The sequence below is a fragment of the Brienomyrus brachyistius genome, chromosome 17 (genome assembly GCF_023856365.1).
Source record: "Brienomyrus brachyistius isolate T26 chromosome 17, BBRACH_0.4, whole genome shotgun sequence".
NCBI lineage: Eukaryota > Metazoa > Chordata > Actinopteri > Osteoglossiformes > Mormyridae > Brienomyrus > Brienomyrus brachyistius.
The window spans coordinates 3,586,350-3,612,054 of NC_064549.1; the positions used below are offsets into that span (position 1 = coordinate 3,586,350).

General features: G+C 50.8%; 1 protein-coding gene across 2 annotated transcripts; it reads right to left on the minus strand.

The window, feature by feature from the left end:
- Positions 1-482: 482 nt before the first annotated feature.
- lrrc75a (leucine rich repeat containing 75A) lies at positions 483-25,702 on the minus strand. 2 transcript variants are annotated; one of them, XR_007383230.1, is made up of 5 exons: positions 22,922-25,702; positions 12,480-12,608; positions 11,144-11,256; positions 1,262-5,206; positions 483-1,149 (listed from the first exon to the last, which is right to left on the minus strand). XR_007383230.1 is itself a non-coding variant. In XM_048982163.1 (4 exons), exons 1-4 carry the CDS (start codon positions 23,174-23,176, stop codon positions 4,369-4,371), a joined length of 1,335 nt encoding a protein of 444 aa, XP_048838120.1. In that variant the 5' UTR covers positions 23,177-25,702; the 3' UTR covers positions 483-4,368. The 2 variants fall into 2 exon arrangements, 1 of the variants encoding a protein (XP_048838120.1); XM_048982163.1 differs by having other exon boundaries at positions 483-5,206.
- Positions 25,703-25,705: the final 3 nt, after the last annotated feature.

Sequence of the window (25,705 nt, forward strand, 5' to 3'; positions counted from 1 at the left end):
ACCCCTAGTTAGACTAACTGCATCTATTTAGACTGCGAGAGGAAATCGAAGTATCTGAAGGAAACCCACACGACACAGAAAAAGCATGCAAACTCCAGGTAAATGCATTCACACACGCAAAGTGCAATCGGTTATTAACCCCAAACAGAGAATTATCGCAGTGTCACCCATTTCTATACAATTTGTGATAAATTAATGTTATGTCTACAATACCACCAGGTGGCAGTAAAATAAAGACTTCCAGAGTAACACAGTGTGTTATACTCATCAACTCATCCATTCATTCGTCCATCATCCAGCTACTTATCCTGGTTAGCCTCGCGCGCTTTGGCTTTGTATTGCGGTGTCTGCAGTCTGGTGTAGGCTTAGGGGGTGAGGAAAACGACGGAATTCTAGTCTTATTTAACTCCAGTTTTATTTAAATAATAATAAAATAATTTTTACCCCTGCCTGGGAAAAAATCCACGACACATGCGCAAGAATTTATATATTTTTGGCCTTTTTAATACATCAGCGTGATAATTTTATTTACATCCATCCATTTATTATACATTGTATACATATATACACAAACAGCAGAAATACATATAGATATTGGGGTATATAGAACTATACATTTTCAATAACACCTGCATGACACAGCACACATTCCCGTGATTTGGTCTGCATGTAATTTGGTTATGTGTACAGACTAAGTGAAGTAATGCAGTGTGCAATGACTGAGCTGACAGTGACCAGGATTATCCATTGAAAGATGGATGGATGGAGGGACAAATGTATGGCTTATTTTCATTCAAAAGCTTTCAGATGTTTTAAGTATAAAGTAATCTAATTTCAAATGCTACATGTGAACCGAAATCTTCTGCAAACTTTAGCATCTTTCAGCATATAGTACACTGTATACATGTAAACATCCTATAAATATCATTTACAATTCCAAGAAGGAGTCCTGATTTTTTTCAGTCATACAAATGCAAACTAATATATTAAAGTAAAATGTACTGACAGAGCGGAAATGTGAGCTGAAAATGCCCGATTAGGAAAGGTGGCGAGACAGAGCGCGATGCTGCATGGGTAAGGACACCTGTAGCTGGAGGTTTTCAGTCTGGCATCTGTCTGGCCAAAATGAGACCAGCCAGGACCCCCTCCCTACATACAGAGGAGGCACCAATCAGGACGGGGAGTCTCCGGAAACTATGTTCCACTTTTAAAAGTCATCGACAGAGGAACTGCGGCATTCAGGTGTACCGGCTAGACCTACCTTCATGAAAAATCATCCATAGCATTCATAATCCCAGGTGGAGGTGTTTCCACGGCGACAGTCTCTCGGTAACAGCTTTCTGGCGTCTTCCTGCTGAAATGGATGCCTCCCTTGACGTACACTTTGCGAAGTGCCGGTTCCCTGACTACCATCATGAAAATCTATTACTCCTAACTGATCTGTGGAATTGTAATTAATCAGATAAGCTTACAGGAAGCATGAATGTCACAGAAAAGCGGGGATTAATGATTTTGCTCAGATGCTAAGTGAAGATTACAAAGCCATGTGAAATGAGAGCCAGTTGATTGATGCTGATTTAATGGGCTTGCCTCACACCAAGGTCCACTGCATGACCCGTCACGACGCAGTTTTGGTATCACCTGCACAGCACTGCTGGTTCTGCTGGCCTCTATCTGGTAGGACCTCTGTGACTATTGACCCAGGAGCATTTGCATTCCCTATATAGAGCTTCAGTTTTTAAGAGGGGAAAATGGATGACTGAAAATAGGCAGAGATTCTGAAGGTTTCTTGAAACAAACCTTCAATTTACAGCAGTATTTCTATAATCTTTATTTTGATCTCAAGGACTGTAAACCAGCTGAATCTTATTGATGGAGAGAAAGTTTGACATCCATTGATTCACTTCAGCAGGTTCAGGGCAAATGGATGAACGATGTGCTTCAAATATTTAGCCTGGCAGTTGTTTAGCCAGATCAATATTCTCTGATTGTGCCTTTAGAGAAAACTCTGCCCTCATCCTGGTGCCGAATTAACAAATAAAAATTTTAAAAGTGAACCTCCAGTCACATGTGTCTTTTAGCGAGAGAGGGAATGAAATAAAATGGGTAGATTATTTTATTTGCTGATCATGCCTAATCATGCATTTCCATTAGTTATCTTTTGCTAAACACTGATTCTGGGGGAAATAAAAGTTTTTTCATGATGAGCCCAATAGGAATTATAAAAACATCACATGGAGCGTAATAAATAACAATTAAAGAAAGACTCTGAAAAGTTTCTTGCCGCCCCCAGGGTTGGAGCAAGCGCTGCTTTGAGGAGAAGTGGGAGCGGTCACTGCCTTGTAGCATGAGTGAGCTCAGGAACCAAAGCGGGCAAGATGTTCCCCAAGCCAGGGGGCCGTCCACTGCACCGGGGGGCAGCCGGTCCGCCGCAGGCTGTCAGGGTGACGGCTGAAGCTGGAGTGCCTCCTCCTCATTCTCCAGCTCAGGTTGCTGTCCTCCATAATCAGGGCACCTTGTGTACCATTTACTACATTTCCCATCTGTACTTGGTATTTCAGGAAAACTCCTTAATCGCCATTGCTTAAGGAGTCAGGGAATAATGTTCAGTTTTTTTTTTTTTTACCAAAATTGGTGTTTTTCAATGACCTATAAAAATCCATAAATTACTGTCAGGCATTTTGCAAATTGCTTGTAAAGATGCACTATATTAACAGCAAGTCAGGATTCCATCTCATTTTAATGATTTTTTTAAATGGCATAACAGCAAGAAATTTGTTTTCTGAACGGCCAGCAGAGCTTCATTGTTACATGTATCTCCTACGCGCATCGCATTCCCTGCAGCAGACTGGAAAATGCCACAGTATGAAGAGACTCGGGAGGCCGCGCACAGGCCTTAAGAGAACCTGGGATTCTCACACTTCTGCTTCTCTGTCACACGTTTGTCGTTTGATATTTCATCCTATTCACAAAACATATTTATGCACATTTTTCAGATAACAGCATATTTTTCCTGTTGGAGGAAGTAGCTGGACGAAAATTGTTCTCCGCAAGCAGAACCAGGTGGGCCTGTGGATGTCCCCGTCCGCACGCCTGGCCGAGCTCCTCTCTCATTGTATTTTTTCCCCTAACACCTCTGCCTCACTATTTACTTCTCTCTCTTCTTCTAAGCTGACCTTCTGAATTTTCTACTTTCGTACAGCGGCATATTCAAGGCTGATGGGCCTGTAAGTGCAGATGGGCATGTCTGGATGGGTGCGAGCTGAAGTGGACAGACAGGCACAGTGGTGGGTGGGACCAGAACTGCATTCCTGTTAAGATGTGAGGCAGATGGGCTGCAAGGAGCCCTGAAAAGGGACGGGATGTAAAAGCATGTTTCTAAAAGAAAAGCATGTTTGGTAAGCAATGATCGGCTTATGAACCAGAGAACACACACAGATAAAATTATATCGTCTAATACACACAGACAAAATGGTACCATCCGTATCAATAATGTATTAAATAATTAAACAAACAAACCGAAATAGAGAAGGGAGACAGGGAAATCTGCACAGGACACCTGTGGACACCTGTATAACTCTCACCAATTCAGAAATCATCATGGATGTGTACAAACATGTGGATAGAATATAGTCTTAAGACAATAAAACATAAATTATCTTATCAAAAAATACTTAGTGTAATATAAAACATTTTTGAAAAACAAACGTTACTGTGTGCATATCATGTGTAACATATAAATTACATGTCAAATTATTTTTCAGATTTTGTTATTCATATATGGACAAACAGCTGTTCTAAGATCACCATGATATCCTTCCTCATTCGCCTCCCCAGCACAAACCTCCGGATCAAGGCCCTGTATAGTGTGATGATGTCACTTCCGGATCTTCTGGCCCCGCCCCCGCCGCCTCCTCCCCCCGGCACTTTGGCACATTCTCACGCCGCTCGGTGCATGGCTGACACACGCCCACAATGAGAGCTGTGTCGCACTACGGCTGCAGGGCTCCTCCCGCCCACCCAAAGAGGCCGGCACACACAGCAGGAATGCGCGGAAGATCTAGGCCATGCAACGGTCCCTCGCAGGACATGCACGGCTGCAGGTGGAAGAAAGCTGCTCCTCCACTTGTTAACTGGCATATCAGACGTTTCTTAGTATATATTACACACGTGTCAGGTTGAAATAATGCTACAGACAGTAATAATGATCGTAAGCAGATCTTGTCAGATGTCCTCACATCATCTCCTCTGGACGTCACTTGGAGATGACGGACAAGCCTCCTGTCTCCTTTTCTTTGGTTTCCTTTTCATGCGTTTCTCACAGAGCACTGGAGGGACAAAAAACAAGAACTATTCTCCACGGCATTTTCATGTTTGGTTGCTGCTGTGGCCAATCAGCTGGTTCTCCACTTCTGCTTTCATTGGTTCAGCAGGTTCAAAGGACTGCTGTGATTGGCTGGAGCAGGAGAGCCGAGACGAGAAGCTCTGGCTGTCTTCTTCTGCTTCGGCTTTGGTTGCTCTCTGCGTGCCCCTCCTCTGCCACTTGGAGGACTCCCCCCGCCTCCCCAGCATCCACATGCCGTCCTCCATCTCGTCCTCCATCTCATCCTCCCTCCCTTGCACCTCCCGGTCGAAATCCAGCAGTTCCTCCAGCATCTCCTCTATCTCCGTCTCGCCGCCCATCTCTCCCTCCACCTCAGAACGGAGCTCTCCTGTGCTCTCTGTCCTGGTGGTATCATCTCCCTCCTGGTCTCCGTCGGCCCGGCTCTCGGGCTCGCTAGCCTGGCTCTCCCCAAACTCCAGGATGGTGGGCAGGTTGCCCTGCTTGGGGCAGCGCTTACGAAGGCTCACCAGGAAGGGCTGCGGCAGGCAGAAGATGTCCACGTTGTTGCCCAGGTCGATCCAGGTGACACTGGGGAAGCTGCCTGGGTCTTTGAGGGCGTCGGTGAGCTCGCGCAGCACGGCGCGTGTCAGTCGGTTGCCGTTAAGGGCCAGCGTCTCCAGGCGAGGCAGGGCTGCCAGGCCGGGCAGCAGGAGCAGGAAGGCGTCGTCCGTGAGCTCAGTGAATCCCAGCTCCAGGCTACGCAGCCGAGCTGCATGCCGCTGCAGATAGCCGCACAGCCTCTCCATATCCCGCGCAGTGAGGGGGATCCCTGACAGATCCAGGGTGTCACCAGCAGGGGGCACCGAAAGCACCGCCTTCAGGCTGGGCGGAGACAGAGAAATGGCACTCAGACGTGTCTGCGGTCAAAGCCGTAGCAAAACCCAGAGGCTCTGTTTACCTAATCTGCCTGAATGGGAGTCATATACCTGTCAGTAAGTGAAGTGGAGCAAGCGTCCAGGAAACCGGTTATATGCAGTCAGGACATAAATACAGTGAGGGGGAGCAGAATTAAGGTGGGGGGGACAAAATGCAGCACTTAGACGCAGAGACTTTTTATGCCTCTGCCACGGGGAGACGGATATACTGGAAGGAGGACGATGGACTGTCACGAGGGAAACAGGCCTGACTCGCAGATTTGTGTAATTATTTGCCCCCCCGCCCCTGCAAAGCGAGAGAGATTCAAACTGCTTTCCACTTCGCTCCACTGATGCTCCTTCCAGAGGCTGCCTTCCCCACAGGCCCCCCCCCCCCCCCCCCCACAAAGTTCCAAAACTAAGTGATTTCAGTATTTCTGTTGTCTGTGATTCATATTATTACCATTAAATAATGTGTCAATATTCAACATGGAAAGATGGAAAGTGTCCAGACTGTGGCAGCAGTGTGAATTACGGCTCCATTCTCTGGACTGTCCCACCTACACCAGTATCCTGAAGCAGGAAATACATTTTAAGATGAGACCAAACGGAATGTGACATAGTCACCATTCATTCTCGCTGCTGAATCAGATCACACTCAGTTGCAGGGCCAGCACACCCCGGCTGCGCAGACCCCCTCCATCCAACCATACCCCGGCTGCGCAGACCCCCTCCATCCAACCATACCCCGGCTGCGCAGACCCCCTCCATCCAACCATACCCCGGCTGCGCAGACCCCCTCCATCCAACCATACCCCGGCTGCGCAGACCCCCTCCATCCAACCATACCCCGGCTGCGCAGACCCCCTCCATCCAACCATACCCCGGCTGCGCAGACCCCCTCCATCCAAACACTCCCACACTTCACAGACTCTCTCCGTCCAAATACACCCAGACTGTGCAGACCCCCACTGTGCAAACACATCCAGACTGTGCAGACCCCCTCTGTCCAAACACACCCACACTGCGCAGACCCCCTCTGTCCAAACACACCCACACTGCGCAGACCCCCTCTGTCCAAACACACCTCTTTCCTGTTCTTCCCAGACAAAACCAGGGATGTTGTACAGATTAAAAAGGTAGACAGTTAGAGAGGTGGAGCCTGCATGTATCTGGGTGGGGGGGGGCGCCATTAATCCTACAGCAACAGTGAGCTGGTGCTGTTGATCATGGCAGCACCCCAGCAAGGTCTGGAGCTGATCCTCTTCTTATGTGGTGACTCACTGGCATGTGTGGTTCGTTGATACAGTCTCTTTAGCAGTTTTCTTTTTTAAACACTGGGCCTCACTTTATTCTATCACTAGAATAAAATCAGAAGAAGTCGCTAATTTCTGGATCTGCATGTTTTAGACGAGGCAGCGGGAGATTCAGTCATGTGTTGGCTTTGCATTTGGGGAGGAACATGATGTGCTTTGCTCTCTGTTGGGAGCATGTGACCCCTCCGCTGATGAGCCACACCCACTATCCTGCCGCTCATGTTACCAGACGGAGCCCAGCTCTCTGTTGCTGCTGGGCCGCCCCATCCACTCCTACACTTACTCGTTTGATTTCGATTCGAACAATCAGTCAAAGCCCCCAGCAGACCTTGCAAAGGGCAGACAGTGGCAATGGCTCAGAATAATTTTTCAATTACACATGCGGATGAGTTTGTGCCTGATGGTGAGATAGCAAAGCAATAGAGGCTTTGAGGATCGGAACTGCTCAATCCTGTGGCTTTTCTCTCCATAATAGACCTTGAATATCTCAGTAAACACATAAGTGCTTAAATCGGTATTCTTTTCATAATGCAGATTGCATTAAATAAAGGCCTTTGGTTGGCAAAGTGTGACATTTTGTCCTTACAGGCATCTCATGAGCATAAAGTAAGCTGGAGGAGGGACACAATTAAGAAGGACTTCAATTAAAAATATATAATGAAATAAAGTGTATTGAAGAAAACAGGAACCAGATTTAAAAATATTTAATAAGGAAATGAAAAAGGCAGTGCTCAGAAAGAGATGGGAGGATGGAAAGGATGTAAGGAGAGAGACAGAGGGGTGTGGCTGGCTGGGCACATGTGTCAGGGATGTGAGTCACAGCCTGCATTAGATCTCCGCTCACAGCAGGCCGACCTCTGCCTAATGCACACTCACACCTGCCCGCACCCTCCATATTGTCCAGGGTCTGTCTGCCTACCTGCCCGTCTGTCCACCCAGCTTCCTGTCTGTCCTCCCACCAGCCTGACCACCTGTTTAGCCCACCCACCCACCTGTCCGCCCACCTGCCCACCCGCCTGTCCGCCCAAATGGCCGCCCTCCGTCCTCAATACAAATAAGCCAGTTTCAGTCTGTTGAGGGCGCTACACTCGGAAGGGCACTGCTCCCTGAACTCCTGAGCTCGATGCTTTAATAACAGACACTGCCATGACTCACAGCTCGATTCATTTAGCTTTTGTCAGGACAACGGGGCTTTTTCACCCATTTTCTCCTCAGTTTTGCCCTTTCCAGCTCGTTTACGTCATCACTGGCCCCCCTGCTGGGCTTCCTATCATCAGCGTCCCCATGCCTGCGCTTGCTGGGGGTCGTTGCTGCAAACATGGTGACTCACTCTCCCCGCTACATGTGGCCCTGCTCAATCCCTCCCACTCTCTCCTGCTCAATCCCTCCCACTTTCTGCTGCTCAATCCCTCCCACTCTCTCCTGCTCAATCCCTCCCACTCTCTGCTGCTCAATCCCTCCCACTCTCTCCTGCTCAATCCCTCCCACTTTCTGCTGCTCAATCCCGCCCACTCTCTCCTGCTCAATCCCTCCCACTCTCTGCTGCTCAATCCCTCCCACTCTCTGCTGCTCAATCCCTCCCACTCTCTCCTGCTCAATCCCTCCCACTTTCTGCTGCTCAATCCCTCCCACTCTCTCCTGCTCAATCCCTCCCACTCTCTCCTGCTCAATCCCTCCCACTGTCTCCTGCTCAATCCCTCCCACTCTCTCCTGCTCAATCCCTCCCACTCTCTGCTGCTCAATCCCTCCCACTCTCTCCTGCTCAATCCCTCCCACTCTCTCCTGCTCAATCCCGCCCACTGTCTCCTGCTCAATCCCTCCCACTCTCTCCTGCTCAATCCCTCCCACTGTCTCCTGCTCAATCCCTCCCACTCTCTCCTGCTCAATCCCTCCCACTCTCTCCTGCTCAATCCCTCCCACTGTCTCCTGCTCAATCCCTCCCACTTTCTGCTGCTCAATCCCTCCCACTCTCTCCTGCTCAATCCCGCCCACTCTCTCCTGCTCAATCCCTCCCACTCTCTCCTGCTCAATTCCTCCCACTGTCTCCTGCTCAATCCCTCCCACTCTCTCCTGCTCAATCCCTCCCACTGTCTCCTGCTCAATCCCTCCCACTCTCTCCTGCTCAATCCCTCCCACTCTCTCCTGCTCAATCCCTCCCACTGTCTCCTGCTCAATCCCTCCCACTTTCTGCTGCTCAATTCCTCCCACTGTCTCCTGCTCAATCCCTCCCACTCTCTCCTGCTCAATCCCTCCCACTGTCTCCTGCTCAATCCCTCCCACTGTCTCCTGCTCAATCCCTCCCACTTTCTGCTGCTCAATTCCTCCCACTGTCTCCTGCTCAATCCCTCCCACTCTCTCCTGCTCAATCCCTCCCACTCTCTCCTGCTCAATCCCTCCCACTGTCTCCTGCTCAATCCCTCCCACTTTCTGCTGCTCAATCCCGCCCACTGTCTCCTGCTCAATCCCTCCCACTGTCTCCTGCTCAATCCCTCCCACTCTCTCCTGCTCAATCCCTCCCACTCTCTGCTGCTCAATCCCTCCCACTCTCTCCTGCTCAATCCCTCCCACTCTCTCCTGCTCAATCCCTCCCACTCTCTGCTGCTCAATCCCTCCCACTCTCTGCTGCTCAATCCCTCCCACTCTCTCCTGCTCAATCCCTCCCACTGTCTCCTGCTCAATCCCTCCCACTTTCTGCTGCTCAATCCCGCCCACTGTCTCCTGCTCAATCCCTCCCACTGTCTCCTGCTCAATCCCTCCCACTCTCTCCTGCTCAATCCCTCCCACTCTCTGCTGCTCAATCCCTCCCACTCTCTCCTGCTCAATCCCTCCCACTCTCTCCTGCTCAATCCCGCCCACTGTCTCCTGCTCAATCCCTCCCACTCTCTCCTGCTCAATCCCTCCCACTGTCTCCTGCTCAATCCCTCCCACTCTCTCCTGCTCAATCCCTCCCACTCTCTCCTGCTCAATCCCTCCCACTGTCTCCTGCTCAATCCCTCCCACTTTCTGCTGCTCAATCCCTCCCACTCTCTCCTGCTCAATCCCGCCCACTCTCTCCTGCTCAATCCCTCCCACTCTCTCCTGCTCAATTCCTCCCACTGTCTCCTGCTCAATCCCTCCCACTCTCTCCTGCTCAATCCCTCCCACTGTCTCCTGCTCAATCCCTCCCACTCTCTCCTGCTCAATCCCTCCCACTGTCTCCTGCTCAATCCCTCCCACTGTCTCCTGCTCAATCCCTCCCACTTTCTGCTGCTCAATTCCTCCCACTGTCTCCTGCTCAATCCCTCCCACTCTCTCCTGCTCAATCCCTCCCACTGTCTCCTGCTCAATCCCTCCCACTGTCTCCTGCTCAATCCCTCCCACTTTCTGCTGCTCAATTCCTCCCACTGTCTCCTGCTCAATCCCTCCCACTTTCTGCTGCTCAATCCCTCCCACTCTCTCCTGCTCAATCCCTCCCACTCTCTCCTGCTCAATCCCTCCCACTTTCTGCTGCTCAATCCCTCCCACTGTCTCCTGCTCAATCCCTCCCACTGTCTCCTGCTCAATCCCTCCCACTGTCTCCTGCTCAATCCCTCCCACTTTCTGCTGCTCAATTCCTCCCACTGTCTCCTGCTCAATCCCTCCCACTCTCTCCTGCTCAATCCCTCCCACTCTCTCCTGCTCAATCCCTCCCACTGTCTCCTGCTCAATCCCTCCCACTTTCTGCTGCTCAATCCCGCCCACTGTCTCCTGCTCAATCCCTCCCACTGTCTCCTGCTCAATCCCTCCCACTCTCTCCTGCTCAATCCCTCCCACTCTCTCCTGCTCAATCCCTCCCACTGTCTCCTGCTCAATCCCTCCCACTTTCTGCTGCTCAATCCCGCCCACTCTCTCCTGCTCAATCCCGCCCACTCTCTCCTGCTCAATCCCTCCCACTGTCTCCTGCTCAATCCCTCCCACTTTCTGCTGCTCAATCCCGCCCACTCTCTCCTGCTCAATCCCTCCCACTCTCTCCTGCTCAATCCCTCCCACTGTCTCCTGCTCAATCCCTCCCACTCTCTCCTGCTCAATCCCTCCCACTCTCTCCTGCTCAATCCCTCCCACTGTCTCCTGCTCAATCCCTCCCACTCTCTGCTGCTCAATCCCTCCCACTCTCTCCTGCTCAATCCCTCCCACTGTCTCCTGCTCAATCCCTCCCACTCTCTCCTGCTCAATCCCTCCCACTGTCTCCTGCTCAATCCCTCCCACTTTCTGCTGCTCAATCCCGCCCACTCTCTCCTGCTCAATCCCTCCCACTCTCTCCTGCTCAATCCCTCCCACTCTCTGCTGCTCAATCCCTCCCACTCTCTCCTGCTCAATCCCTCCCACTTTCTGCTGCTCAATCCCTCCCACTGTCTCCTGCTCAATCCCTCCCACTGTCTCCTGCTCAATCCCTCCCACTCTCTCCTGCTCAATCCCTCCCACTGTCTCCTGCTCAATCCCTCCCACTGTCTCCTGCAGAAACACTGGTCACAGAAATCCCAAACCCAGGGATGAGAGACACTTGGGGTGGGGTTACTGGGGGTGGGGCCAAAGGGGGCGGGGCCACTGTCCATAGGACTCCTCCTCCTTACCAGGCCTGGGGCTTCCTCTTCAGCAGGCCCCGCCGTCGCCACTGGGAATGGGGGCTGAGGTGGTAGGTCAGCTGCCGGCACACCTTCTCCATGGATGTCAGGGCGTCCCCCTCCTGCGGCAGACAGAGCAGCACTCATGCCAACATGACAACCTTCGTCAGGTCTTCCGTAGGAAGTGCAATCTGTGCTGCAGTTTTTGTGTAAAGTCTTAGAAGGCGAGGTCAAGATCAGGCCCGGTAGCGTGAACCCAGGAGAATAATGAGTGCTGTCCCTTTGTTAAAGACCTCTCCAGTGCAGAATGAGCGCCGTTCCAAATTAAAAAAACACGCCCCCACCTCGTTACACTGCCCTTGGTTTTCAGCTAATGAGTCATTACAGCATTCTCTCAGCCACCAGTGGGGAGTACAAAGCTAACCCCCCCCCATCCTATAGTGGGCTGAGTCAGAGGCTCTGGTATGCGTGAGCTGATGAGGGAGGGGGGTAATAATTGTCAAAATGCCACCGTTTTCTTAACGAGAACAGGCTCATAACCCAGCAAGATGTACAGATGAGAATTGACTAGCTAAAGGAACATACTGGCAGGGACACTAAGATCCCTGTGCGTGTCTGTGTGTCTCCGTGTGTCTTTCTGTCTGCCTGTCTGTCTGGGTGGGGGGGGGGGGGGTTACATCCCTGCTCTTCCTCCTGATCCTCTTATTACATTATTACATCCCACCATCTCCCAAATTCAAATTGCTTATTTCAGTTTGTCATTTATAATCCATTCACTGGCCTTTTTCTCCATCTTTCCTGGCCAGAAATAATTAAGTTGATTTTAATTAAGTGTGGTGTTCAGGGGGATTTGGGAGATGAGCAAAGCTGTATACCAGGGCTCTAGGTACCCGTATGTTTACGCATGCGGCTCAAGGTGGCTCTTTAGAGCAAGAACTGAATCCCGATTTGCCACGTTAAGCCTGTCTCTCCAACCCTCATATCACATTGCCATCCTAAGCTCTGACCTTTACTCAAAGAATTAGAGCATAATTGATCTGTTTGATATCTCTGTTCAGCAGCCCAGTCCATTTACGAATACTTCTCAAACTAATTCAATTTCAAAAGAGAGACAAACAAATCAAACACACATTTCTGTGCCACCTTTACAGGTGCAGGTATTGCAAGGGAGCAGAATGATAGTGTCCTCTATGTCCTGACAGGCTTACAGGATCATTATAAGAGCAACATCCACTAGAGGGCGACCACCCACACCTCAGCGGATCATGTCCTGGCATCCATCAGGTCTGCCTCAGTCCAGCCTGCCCTGGCTTTCTTTAACGCCTGTGTCCACGCGGCCACTCACCGTCTTGGGGCAGTGGATGTAGCGGGCCAGGCTGATGATGAGGTCGTGGGTGATCGGGTCCACCAGGTTGCGAAAGCTGGCGTAGCGGTACAGCACGTCGTCCAGGGACGTGGACTCCATGCCCAGGTCCTTCGGGGCGGGGTGGGGGAGACGAGAGTGAACATGAGTCACCTCTCCATGACAACAGGTCACATGTCGACAGATCAGAGCACAGAGCCGGACCAAACTGGGGGCCAGACTGGGGTATTTGTCAGACTACAAAAGCAAGCAGATCATACAAATTCACAGAAACACAGGTAACACATAAACACAGGCAACACATAAACACAGGTAACACATAAACACAGGCAACACAGGTAACACATAAACACAGGTAACACATAAACACAGGCAACACAGGTAACACAAACACAGGTAACATAAACACAGGCAACACAGGTAACACATAAACACAGGCAACACATAAACACAGGCAACACAGGTAACACATAAACACAGGCAACACAAACACAGGCAACACAAACACAGGCAACACATAAACACAGGCAACACAGGTAACACAAACACAGGCAACACAAGTAACACATAAACACAGGCAACACAAACACAGGCAACATATAAACACAGGCAACACATAAACACAGGCAACACAGGTAACACCCTGCGCATATATATTCAATTCCTATACTTCCATCTTCCACATCCACTTATCCTGACACCCCTGGAGCAGTTTTTATGATTAAGGTCCTTGTTCAGGGGCCCAACACTGATATGACCAGTCTGCCAGTCATGGAGTCCTAACCTGCAGCATCACATGCTGCCTCAGTTTGAACCCACAAGCACAGATCCCTGATTCATAGAGGTACGCATTTGTTTCACCAATAAATCTTCCTGGAAGGATGTGACTATCCAGTGTCACCAGACGAGGCACTTTTTACATTAATTCTCATTTGTTTTTGGAGCGGAATGTGACATCATTGTATTAATGCCTTTTTTATGATGGGTCGGTTAGGGCTCAATGCCCAGAAGGTCATGGGTTCAAGTCCTGCGGCCAGCAGAGTAATGGCTGAACTCCAGGGACCATCTGAGCTGCTCACTGTTTTTCACTTTATTGAGTGTCTGCTAAATAAATAAAGCTAAATATGCAGAACTGATATATTTCTATCATCTGTCACCTATAATCTGTCATTGTCTTCCTGTCCACTTCCTTCTGCTCTCCTGCCAGTTCAGTCAGATGCTGCTCTTTGCTTTTCAATCCCCCAAATGGCTTCTCCTGCTCTGGATGTCTAACTTTCCAAGGCAATTTCCATAAGTCCGCAGAAATCAATAAAATTTGATTAATTACAGGCATGATCTAAAGCTACCCAGTACTTCCACTCCTTTGGAGAGGGTCAGTATTCTATTTATTTAAATACACTTCCAGCTTTTCTCCAACCTGCCTCAGCCAGTGAAAACGCTTTTCCGCACAGAGTAATGCCGATAAACATGCCGATAAACATGCCGATAATCACTCAATCTAAGCATGCTGAGTTATTCCTGCTGACTGTGCCTGCTTCCTTGCTCAAACTTCACTCTAGAAAAATCTTTTTAACAAATACTAATCATGCCTGCATGCCAGCAGTGGTGATGATGTATTTCTCGTATGCCTTTGAAAATATTTTATGATCCTAAAACTGAATCACATGCTGTCTGGTTTGAACATTTTATTCTGTTATAAAAATGAGGTTTAAGTGGAATCAGCACATAACAGCAGGGATCCTACTGGCAGGGAAAATAAACGATGTACACTGGAGTACACTGGAGTGCTTCGCTTTGCAGATCCCATCTTTCTCACCTTTGGGACAGGCAGATATATAGCATGGAGTCTGACCATGGGCTTAGCCATTTATCTGACACCCCTAGTGTATTTTTGGATGTTAAGGGCCCTGCTTTAGGGCCCAACAGTGATGCACCTATTCTGCTAAGCACGGGATTCAATCCGGTAACCTTCTAAGCACAGACACTCAGGCATAACACTGAGTCACAGAAAGGGGAATCTGTCTGCCCCTAAAGGTTTTTAAAATATTTGTACAACTAAACAAGCTGATGTAGTTTAATGGCTCCGCGAGCGAAACTCTGTTTTGATTTTTAATGTGGAGAAGTGCAGAGAGCACACTTTGATTATAGACAGCAAACTCTTCATTCATGGCTGACTTCACTTCATTCACTGCATTAATTGAAGACTCACACAGTGACAATGATTCACAGCTGTTGGGCCACAATGCCAAGCCGGGCATTTTGAAGTAACTGGAAAAGCTGCATGGAAATGCATCTCCTCTACACGGCAACATAAAAGATGTACGATGGAAACCTTTGAGATGACATCAAAGCCGGCAGGATCTCTCACCCTGCAGCTACCACCGTGCTAAAAAAGCTGCTAGATTGCATGTGCCACACGTGTGTGTGTGTTTTTGTGTGTACACACACACACACACGCAACAATGAGCAAATAAGCTGTCCTTCCTGTGAAAGCTAAACTTCCATTAGCGTGTCTGTTATCTGCAGAACAACAATTTGGATTAGCTGTCAGGGCAATGGTCCAATGAGAGAGGCGGGGGGGAAAGGACAGCGAGAGAAGGACAGGTAGGGGAGACGGGGAAATGAGAACTATGTGTTCATTTGAGGCCAGTCAGGTATTAAATATGAATTAGTGAGAGACGGATATTCAGGCTCTCTCTTTTCTGAGAGAGTATAAGGTGGAGCGTGAGGGGTTACATCAATAGGTAAGGAGTTTATGGCATCTCTTTCAGCATCCATCTGTATCAAGACAGACTTTGGAGCCTCAGTGCATGGAATGAGGTGGTTTTCAGGGACAATAGCCCATGCAAGGGATCCCTTCATCTGAGGCAACAGGCAGCATAGTGATGAAAGACGTGAAAGTGTAAGTAGCCGAGCGCCTGCCCGCCTGCCACCAGGGGCCTGGCGGTAAACCAGTGCGCACCACTTAAGCTAAGCTGCTCCAGGAAAACATAATTTGCCTGCATGTAAATCTTTTACATTAATATGCCACTTAACCAATAGAATATAAACAAACAGCCAGTGGGCCCCGCCCCTTTCCATGGCTACCCGGCAACAGCACCGAACCTGGCCTCAGTTCCACCTTCTGTCCCGCCGAACGCTGAGACCCTGGGGGATGGACAGCTGGCTCAGGGTGAAGCCAAAGCTCCACAAGAACAGACAATGCTGCCGTGCAGCGACACGCTTCTCTCCCAGTTGTAAATGTTCTTTGTATGGTGCTACGTGTTCAATGCACCTTTTGAGAACATCAGGCCAATATTTTTATCTTTTTACATTTTAAATATCTTTTTTTCTCCATTCCTTTGTTTTAGAAATGCTAATGCTCGTTCTCTCGCAATACCCAAGGGATTCATAAAGCCGGCGGTGGTCAGCAGGATGACAAAATGAGCCACATTTCCTGAGCGCTGCCCCCCCCCCAAACATCCTCCCCAGACGCCCTGCTCCCCCGGCGCTTCCCCCCCAGCTGTGAGCTGGTAGCTGCTGCATTCGACATTGCAGGCGTCACCTGACGGCCTCGTCAGCAGCACCTGACCGCTGACTCTCCCTTATAAGAGGCCTTTTCCTTCAGCATAATCTGCTTGTTATTCTAAATTAAACTGATTTTTATTTTACTGGGAATCATTAATTAAACAAGCATCAAAGGTCACTGGCGAAACTGCCAGAAACACCATCTCCATCACTCCTCTGTGAGCTGCCTGCTCCCTCCAGTACCTGAGGTCTGAAAGCAAAGCACTGATACTTGTCTCTGTGTGTGGGTATGTGTGTGTATTTGTGTGTGTATGTGCTTGTCTGTGGGTATGTATGCGGCTATGTGTGTGTGTGCGTGTGTGTGGGTATGTGTATGTGTATGTGTGGGTATGTGTGTGTGTGGGTATGTGTATGTATGCGGGTATTATGTGTGTGTGTGTGGGGACCTGGCTGTACTATGAAGGACATTTATCTCGGCCTCCCTTCAGCCTTCCCTCCACGCACCCACCGCTATCCTGCTCCCCACCCGTGTGACTACACCACGGGGGTGTACCACCACTACACCATATATCATACAGCCTGAGGCAGACCCTCTGCTTGGGGCCAAGCTCCGTAGACCCTCTGACAGGAACTACGCTCCGTAGACCCTCTGCCAGGAAGCACGCTCCGTAGACCCTCTGCCAGGAACCACGCTCCGTAGACCCTCTGCCAGGAACCACGCTCCGTAGACCCTCTGACAGGAACCACGCTCCGTAGACCCTCTGACAGGAACCACGCTCCGTAGACCCTCTGCCAGGAACCACGCTCCGTAGACCCTCTGCCAGGAACCACGCTCCGTAGACCGTCTGCCAGGAACCACGCTCCGTAGACCTTCAGCCAGGGGCCACGCTCCGTAGACCCTCTGACAGGAACCACACTCCGTAGACCCTCTGCCAGGGGCCACGCCCCATAGATCCTCTGCCAGGGGCCACGCCCCATAGATCCTCTGCCAGGGGCCATGCTCCAAAGAGGCTCCTTCATTAAGGGACACATCCTGCATTATTCATGGGGAAATCCAGGCTAATCTCACTTAGGACACTAAAGATGGTCTCCACCTGGACTAGGAATCCAGCACGTATCCATCAGAAGACTGTAGGCCAGTCACCAGGTCACCAGGAAGCAGCATTCACACATGCTCCAGGCAGCCAGTCTGTGAATGCTTATGCCCCCCCCCCCCGACAGTGGCATACCAAATTATCAATTCTTTCGATCTGAACATTTCATTTTGAGAATTGATTCTAACACTAAAGTATAAATATTTTGACCTGGCAGTTTAGATGCTGACATTATAGGGTCTACTACCAAGCAGTGGTTGGCTGTCAGACCCAGAACAGCCTGGACCAGTATCTAATACCGGTTTTTCTACTGGGAAACCAACCTAGGTATTAGTTCGTATAAGACTGAAAAGAAAATCAGTGGTATCGCTCATCTTTACAAAGCCCTTCAGTTCAGTCATGATGTATACGTTACTGATCAGCACATTCATGATGTTTACTGATCAGCACAGTCATAATGTTTACTTTACTGATCAGCACATTCATGATGTTTACTGATCAGCACAGTCATAATGTTTACTTTACTGATCAGCACATTCATGATGTTTACTGATCAGCACAGTCATGTTTACTTTACTGATCAGCACATTCATGATGTTTACTGATCAGCACAGTCATAATGTTTACTTTATTGATCAGCACAGTCATAATGTTTACTTTACTGATCAGCACATTCATGATGTTTACTGATCAGCACAGTCATAATGTTTACTTTATTGATCAGCACAGTCATGTTTACTGATCAGCACAGTCATGATGTTTACTGATCAGCACAGTCATAATGTTTACTTTACTGATCAGCACAGTCATAATGTTTACTGGTTAGAGTACTTTACTGCATGACAGACCCAGGCCAACTGTGCATATGCACCCCCCCCCCCGTGTGAATTGCAGGGACTGCCTAGCACCAACACTAAGCAATGCACACATCTTGTCCACTTGCCATTTTGATTGGCTGAACGATGCTGCCACTCATCAGACAGATCAAGTCCCTCACTCTAAATTCTGACACTGTATGTCACCAGCATCTCCCACCAGCAGAGGCAGCTAAGGCGCAGGCACTAAACAGGCACTAAACGCCTACCTAGTACCTAGTGCATGCCGAACGGTCTCAGCAGCACTCATTCTGTACCCTCCCCACAGACACCCCCCCCCCCCAGCTGTAGAAGGTAAGTTTGAGAATAGTCAAATTATTAAGTTTGCCGATGAAAATTTGTGACATGATGTAAGGATTCTCTTTAGAACTCAATGTGCGTGTCATGATGGTGATTGACGTTAGGAAGTGTGCTGCTATTCCTATGGCAGCGGTGATAAAGGGAGGCGGAACTGCTAGACAGTCATAAGTATCTGGGTACAGTGCGGGACAGTAGGTTAAACCCTCCAAGCTAATTCTGAGGCCATGCATAAGGAGGTTCAGCAGTGTCTTTAACGTATGTACCAAAAATGATGACACTGTTTAAGGAGCCTTCATTGAGTCTGTACTGTCCGTTTCCATAGTGGTGTTTTTTGGTTTGGTAACCTCAAGCTAGCAGAGTGAAATAAGCTTTGCCAGGTCATTGGGGTAACAGTTTGGCAATACTGGATCATGAAGACCACCCCCCTCTACAGGGAGTTGGTGCTTCTACCTACAGGGAGAAGATATAAAGTTCCGACACTCAGGAGTAAAAAATATAACCTTTCTTTTGTTTGTGCTGCTGTTAACATACTGAACAAGCACAGATGATGTCACTCATGGATCTAACTATGGATGTTCTGGCTCTCCTGCCTTCACAGTCTCTCCATGTAGTGATCATGCACTGGGGTGTACTGGGTACTGGTCTGTGCTGTGGTTTTGTGGCTGGTCTGTTTTGTATCATGCATTTGGTCATTGTCCTCTATGTTGGTTTCTGTTTTTAATCTTGTATTCCTTTTTAAATGCCTGGCTGCAACCTAAATTTCCCTGGTGGGATAATAAATTTGACTTGACTTGACCCACGGACCACCACCCATAGACACCCCCACCCCCATGGGCACCCCCACCCCCATAGACACCCCCACCCCCATAGACTCCCCCACCCCCATAGACACCCCCACCCCCCACAGCACCCCCCACCCCCATAGACACCCCCCACCCCCATAGACACCCCCCACCCCCACAGACACCCCTACCCCACGGGCACCCCCCCACCCCCATAGACACCCCTACCCCCATAGACTCCCCCATCCCCATAGACACCCCCACCCCCAAAGACACCCCCACGGGCACCCCCCACCCCCATAGACACCCCCACCCCATAGACACCCCCACGGGCACCCCCACCCCCATAGACACCCCCTACCCCCCATAGACTCCCCCATCCCCATAGACACCCCCACCCCCATAGACACCCCCACAGGGCACCCCCCCCACCCCATAGACACCCCACCCCCATAGACTCCCCCACGGGCACCCCCCCCACCCCCATGGACTCCCCCACCCCATAGACACCCCCACCCCCATAGACACCCCCACCCCCATAGACCACCCCCACGGGCACCCCCCACCCCCCATGGACTCCCCCACCCCCATAGGACACCCCCACGGGCACCACCCCACCCCCATAGACCACCCCCCACCCCATAGACACCCCCACGGGCACCCCCCACCCCCCATGGACACCCCCACCCCCATAGACACCCCCCCGGGCACCCCCACCCCCATAGACTCCCCCACCCCCATAGACACCCCCACCCCATAGACACCCCCACGGGCACCCCCCACCCCCATAGACTCCCCCCACCCCCATAGACACCCCCACCCCATAGACACCCCCACCCCCATAGACACCCCCACCCCCATAGACACCCCCACGGGCACCCCCACCCCCATAGACACCCCCACCCCCATAGACACCCCCCACGGGCACCCCCCCACCCCCATAGACACCCCCCCACCCCCATAGACACCCCCAACGGGCACCCCCCACCCCCATGGACTCCCCCACCCCCATAGACTCCCCCACCCCCATAGACACCCCCACCCCCATAGACACCCCCACCCCCATAGACACCCCCCCACCGGGCACCCCCCACCCCCATAGACTCCCCCACCCCCATAGACACCCCCACCCCCCCATAGACACCCCCACGGGCACCCCCCACCCCCATGGGACTCCCCCACCCCCATAGACTCCCCCACCCCCCATAGACACCCCCACCCCCATAGACACCCCCACGGGCACCCCCCCCACCCCCATAGACTCCCCCATCCCCATAGGACACCCCCACCCCCATAGACTCCCCCACCCCCATAGACTCCCCCACCCCCCATAGACACCCCCATAGACACCCCCACCCCCCATGGACTCCCCCCACCCCCCATAGACTCCCCCACCCCCATGGACTCCCCCACCCCCATAGACTCCCCCACCCCCATGGACACCCCTACCCCCATGGACTCCCCCCACCCCCATGGACACCCCCACCCCCCTGGACACCCCCACCCCCATAGACACCCCCCACGGGCACCCCCCACCCCCATAGACACCCCCACCCCCATAGACTCCCCCACCCCCATAGACACCCCCACCCCCATAGACACCCCCACGGGCACCCCCCACCCCCATGGACTCCCCCACCCCCATAGACTCCCCCACCCCCCATAGACACCCCCCACCCCCATAGACACCCCCACGGGCACCCCCCACCCCCATAGACACCCCCACCCCCATAGACTAACCCCCACGGGCACCCCCCCACCCCCATGGACTCCCCCCACCCCCATAGACTCCCCCACCCCCATAGACACCCCCCACCCCCATAGACTCCCCCACCCCCATAGACACCCCCCACGGGCACCCCCCACCCCCATAGACTCCCCCACCCCCATAGACACCCCCACCCCCATAGACACCCCCACGGGCACCCCCCACCCCCATAGACACCCCCACCCCCATAGACACCCCCATAGACTCCCCCACCCCCATGGACTCCCCCACCCCCATAGACTCCCCCACCCCCATAGACACCCCCACCCCCATAGACACCCCCACGGGCACCCCCCACCCCCATAGACTCCCCCATCCCCATAGACACCCCCACCCCCATAGACACCCCCACCCCCATAGACTCCCCCACCCCCATAGACTCCCCCACCCCCATAGACACCCCCACGGGCACCCCCCACCCCCATAGACACCCCCCACCCCCATGGACTCCCCCACCCCCATAGACTCCCCCACCCCCATGGACTCCCCCACCCCCATAGACTCCCCCACCCCCATGGACACCCCTACCCCCATGGACTCCCCCACCCCCATGGACACCCCCACCCCCATGGACACCCCCACCCCCATAAACACCCCCACGGGCACCCCCCACCCCCATAGACACCCCCCACCCCCATAGACTCCCCCATCCCCATAGACACCCCCACCCCCATAGACACCCCCACGGGCACCCCCCCACCCCCATAGACACCCCCACCCCCATAGACTCCCCCCACCCCCATAGACACCCCCACCCCCATGGACTCCCCCACCCCCATAGACTCCCCCACCCCCATGGACACCCCTACCCCCATGGACTCCCCCACCCCCATGGACACCCCCACCCCCATGGACACCCCTACCCCCATGGACACCCCCACCCCCATAGACACCCCCCACCCCCATGGACACCCCTACCCCCATAGACACCCCCACCCCCATGGACACCCCCACCCCCATAGACACCCCCACCCCCATGGGCACCCCCACCCCCATGGACACCCCCCACCCCCATGGACACCCCCCACCCCCATAGACACCCCCCACCCCCATGGACACCCCTACCCCCATAGACACCCCCACCCCCATAGACACCCCCACCCCCATAGACACCCCCCACCCCCATGGACACCCCTACCCCCATAGACTCCCCCACCCCCATAGACACCCCCACCCCCATAGACACCCCCACCCCCCATGGGCACCCCCACCCCCATAGACACCCCCACCCCCATGGGCACCCAGCCAGATAAAGCACACATGGAAACCCAAAGCCTCCCAGCTCCAATATGCTGCTTTTATCTAACTGCACTGTCATATCTCACATTCTTATACTCCAGCTCAACCAACTTTACAACTTACGTATCTCTGTAAATATCATGACATATGTAAAGATCAAATCTGCTTCTGAATCTGTTGTAGTTCACTGAACGAGAACGGGGAGACTTTAGTGATTAACTGAACTGGAACACTGGAGAGAAAAATATTTCAATTAGATGTGCAATTTAATCAGCCCTGGAAAAATAAGCATTAGCAATTACTTTAATTAATTTCATCATGTCTGCAGGAGGACATTTCAGCAGATCGCTGTGGCGCATTTGCGCGTTATAAAGCACACCGATTTCTACAGGCACAAGGGCATTCAATTAACTAAGTGGGTAACTGCGGCAGTTAAGATAACAATCATGATTATTAAAGAAAATATGAATGAACTTGATTTCCACTCCGCGATTTCTACCCTTCCCAGAGAATGCATTTTCTGCAGTTTTTAGGAAGTAATCACACTATATCTCTGCAGATAAATACCCATTATTTAATCTGAGAAAAACTTAATGTTAATATGATATGATTATTTTGTAGCCAATATAACTATTTTCGTATGGTATATATTATCTTATTGATTCCATATATTTTTGGAAAATAAATATGAAAACGTACCTACAGGCTTTTACACACCTAAATGGGAACAGTAGAGGTAGCGTACAATTACAGCGGTACATGCATAAATACCCCCCTGACACTGGCTAAGTATTGAACTATACAGAACCACTGAGTAAAGCAACCAGTTTGCCCATCCTGATGGCCTGATGGCATGTACCTGTCGAAGCGTCTTTAACATTTCTGTGGCCTCGTCTTGTTTTCCCTGCTTGGCCATCACCATCATCTCCTGGATCATGCCGATACGTCGCTGGTAGGGGGGAGGAGTCCCGCCTCGGCCCAGCCGATCCCCCGACCTCAGCATGAAAGAGGCGAAGGCGTCGCTCCGCTCTTTGGTCGGCGTCCGCTTCCAACCGCTGTGCTGCGGAGTCGCTCCAGACTCTGGCCCGGCAGCCTTAGTCTGTTTGGTTCCCATAATGTGTCCTGGATGATGTCCTGCAGGAAAAATCCCCCCCTGCTTTGCCAGCAACTCATGCAAACTACTTTCTTAATATCCTACATTAAGTGTTTGCATTTTCCCATGCATTTTAAAAAGCGTGCAAAATGTTCAACGGCTCATCCGCATAATAGGATTTAATGTAAGCCTTTTCAGTGGACGTGTGATTGTTTTTGTTTTGCCCCACGTGACACCCAGCGCCGTCATGCCCGCCACCTGCCCCCCATCGGGCGACGGTACCCTTATGAATCCTCTTCCCGGATTACAGAAAAGCTCACCTGAGTTAATTTGCTGGTAAACGCGTAATAAACGCTACCCTGTCCACAATACGATAACTGTACCCTAACGTTCTCTTTTAATGTCCGGATCTCACAACAGGACGTCACAAAGTCCATATCATTATCTCCACCCACCCAGTCCCTGCATAATCCAGAACTTTTAAATCATCCGTTCCTTGTGAAAGTAATGATCTGAGGGGTGCTGGGGAAAGCGGATTCTGAGAAGAAAACCGAGCATGCAAATATTCCAATGCTTGGCGTGAAAAAGCGGCCCCGCGCATTGCAAACAAGCATTCAGTCCAAACGAAGATGCTCACAACAGCGATACTTTTCGCGGCGAAATGCAGGAGGACTGTTTGGCTGCTAGTCCTACCGGACAGGAGCCCTCATGTAGGGAAGAGCGCGATGGAAGGTGCCCGCTGCATAGCCGCAAAGCAGAAGATGGTAATTCGGCAGTCCGGAGTCCTGCAGAGCGCCGCAAACTCCGACGGCACCAGCAAATACTCCGCGCACGACTGAACGTCACTTAATCTCTGCTCGACACAAATGAGGCGCACATCTGAACTCAAAGACGAGTTTATCTGTTTTAAGTCTCCAGTCTTTCCCTGTCATCGCTTATGTCCCTCGTCAATTCAATTTCATATTTGTTATATTTTTAAAATCCACGCGCTTCCAGCAGATCTGCAGCATCTAAGACAAGTGAACGAGAACTGATGCTGATAAAAGAGGGAGTTGACCGGGCAAAATGTCTATTTCATCCTTATCAGTTTAGTCTGTTTGTCCATATCCCAGGCAATATGAACTCGTGGCTCTTACGGGCTGGCATTTTAACACATTAAGGACATCCTTTCGTTTTCTCCCCCATTCACACACTTGTTTCGCGATCGACACAGAATCTCCCCCCGATCTTGCGATTCGTAATCACACATCACCCAGAGTAACACGCTGCTGGTTCTGGTGGATCGCAATTATCGTCCGTCCAGAGAGAATCAGTACAAGGTTACTCTAAACGGAATGACTGCTGTATCGGACTGTGTAGCTGGGCAATGCGAATGTGCGTCTGCGTGCGTGTGCACAGGAGCGCACGCGCCGCTCCCCGGAGCGCGAGGTAGGGAGTGGCCCGGTGCATCCCTGCTTTTCGAGGACGCTGCTTTCTGTCACTGTCGTGTTTGCAAAATGTCATCGTTGCAGTTTACGGGATCTCATTCCTCACGATGCCTCATAACTTTGTCTAACACAGCATTACAAATTCCCCGGATTAATCCCCATCAACGAATTTTGTCTGATGAAGATGCTGCTGTCGACTGCATTTTTGACCCAGTTATGTACGTTGTGTTGTACTGGACTACGCATCGCTCATATTTGCTGCAATATCCATCCGATCGAAAGATACAGATATTTAACTTATTAAAAATATTATTAATATTCACCTGGTTTAGTGAAGACATTTTCCATAAGACTTTAAGGAAAAGTCTGGTTTGTCTGCTGTAATTTCAAAGTATATCTCACATCTCATTTCTAATCCGTTACACTTTGCTGTGTAATACACTGGGACTTTTAATACTGACGATTCATTACACACTACAATACGCTGCACGTACATTTTAAGTATTTTCTCAGTGTCCCTGTAAGTGTTTTATTTCCAAATGGAATTTCAAAATAAATAAAACGGCAAAAATGTAATAATAATAATAATAATAATAATAAATCAAACAGTTCTCCATGGACCGGATAACATACTTAATTTGAAAGATCTCCTTGGCGGTCAGTGGCACGTGGGGGCTTCCCTTTACTACCACTGACCCGTGCCTCCTGTTCCCCTTCCACTACTCTCCACACGATGCACAAAGGACACACGCATGTGTCACGCAAAACAGCACTGGGGGGTTAGCCCACACGAATTCAGGCATTCGACTAAACACCGAACTAATTTGCATACAAAATTCCTCAATATTCAGTTACATAGCGCAAGTCCGATAAAACTTGTGTACGGACTGTTTTTCACGCTTTTTGACTTTTTTTTTATTTTAACTTAACCACACAAACCCATACTATCAGTGTTGTTTTGATAACGCATTTTTTAAAAATACAACACATCCCTATTGTTTCCAATCATAATGCACTGCGGCACAAATTTTACACTAAATTTGTAGGTGTTTGCAGAAATACTGCAACTGCAAACTTGCGTTCCTGTGATAATAACAGCACGTGCCCGGAAGTGACCTTCTGC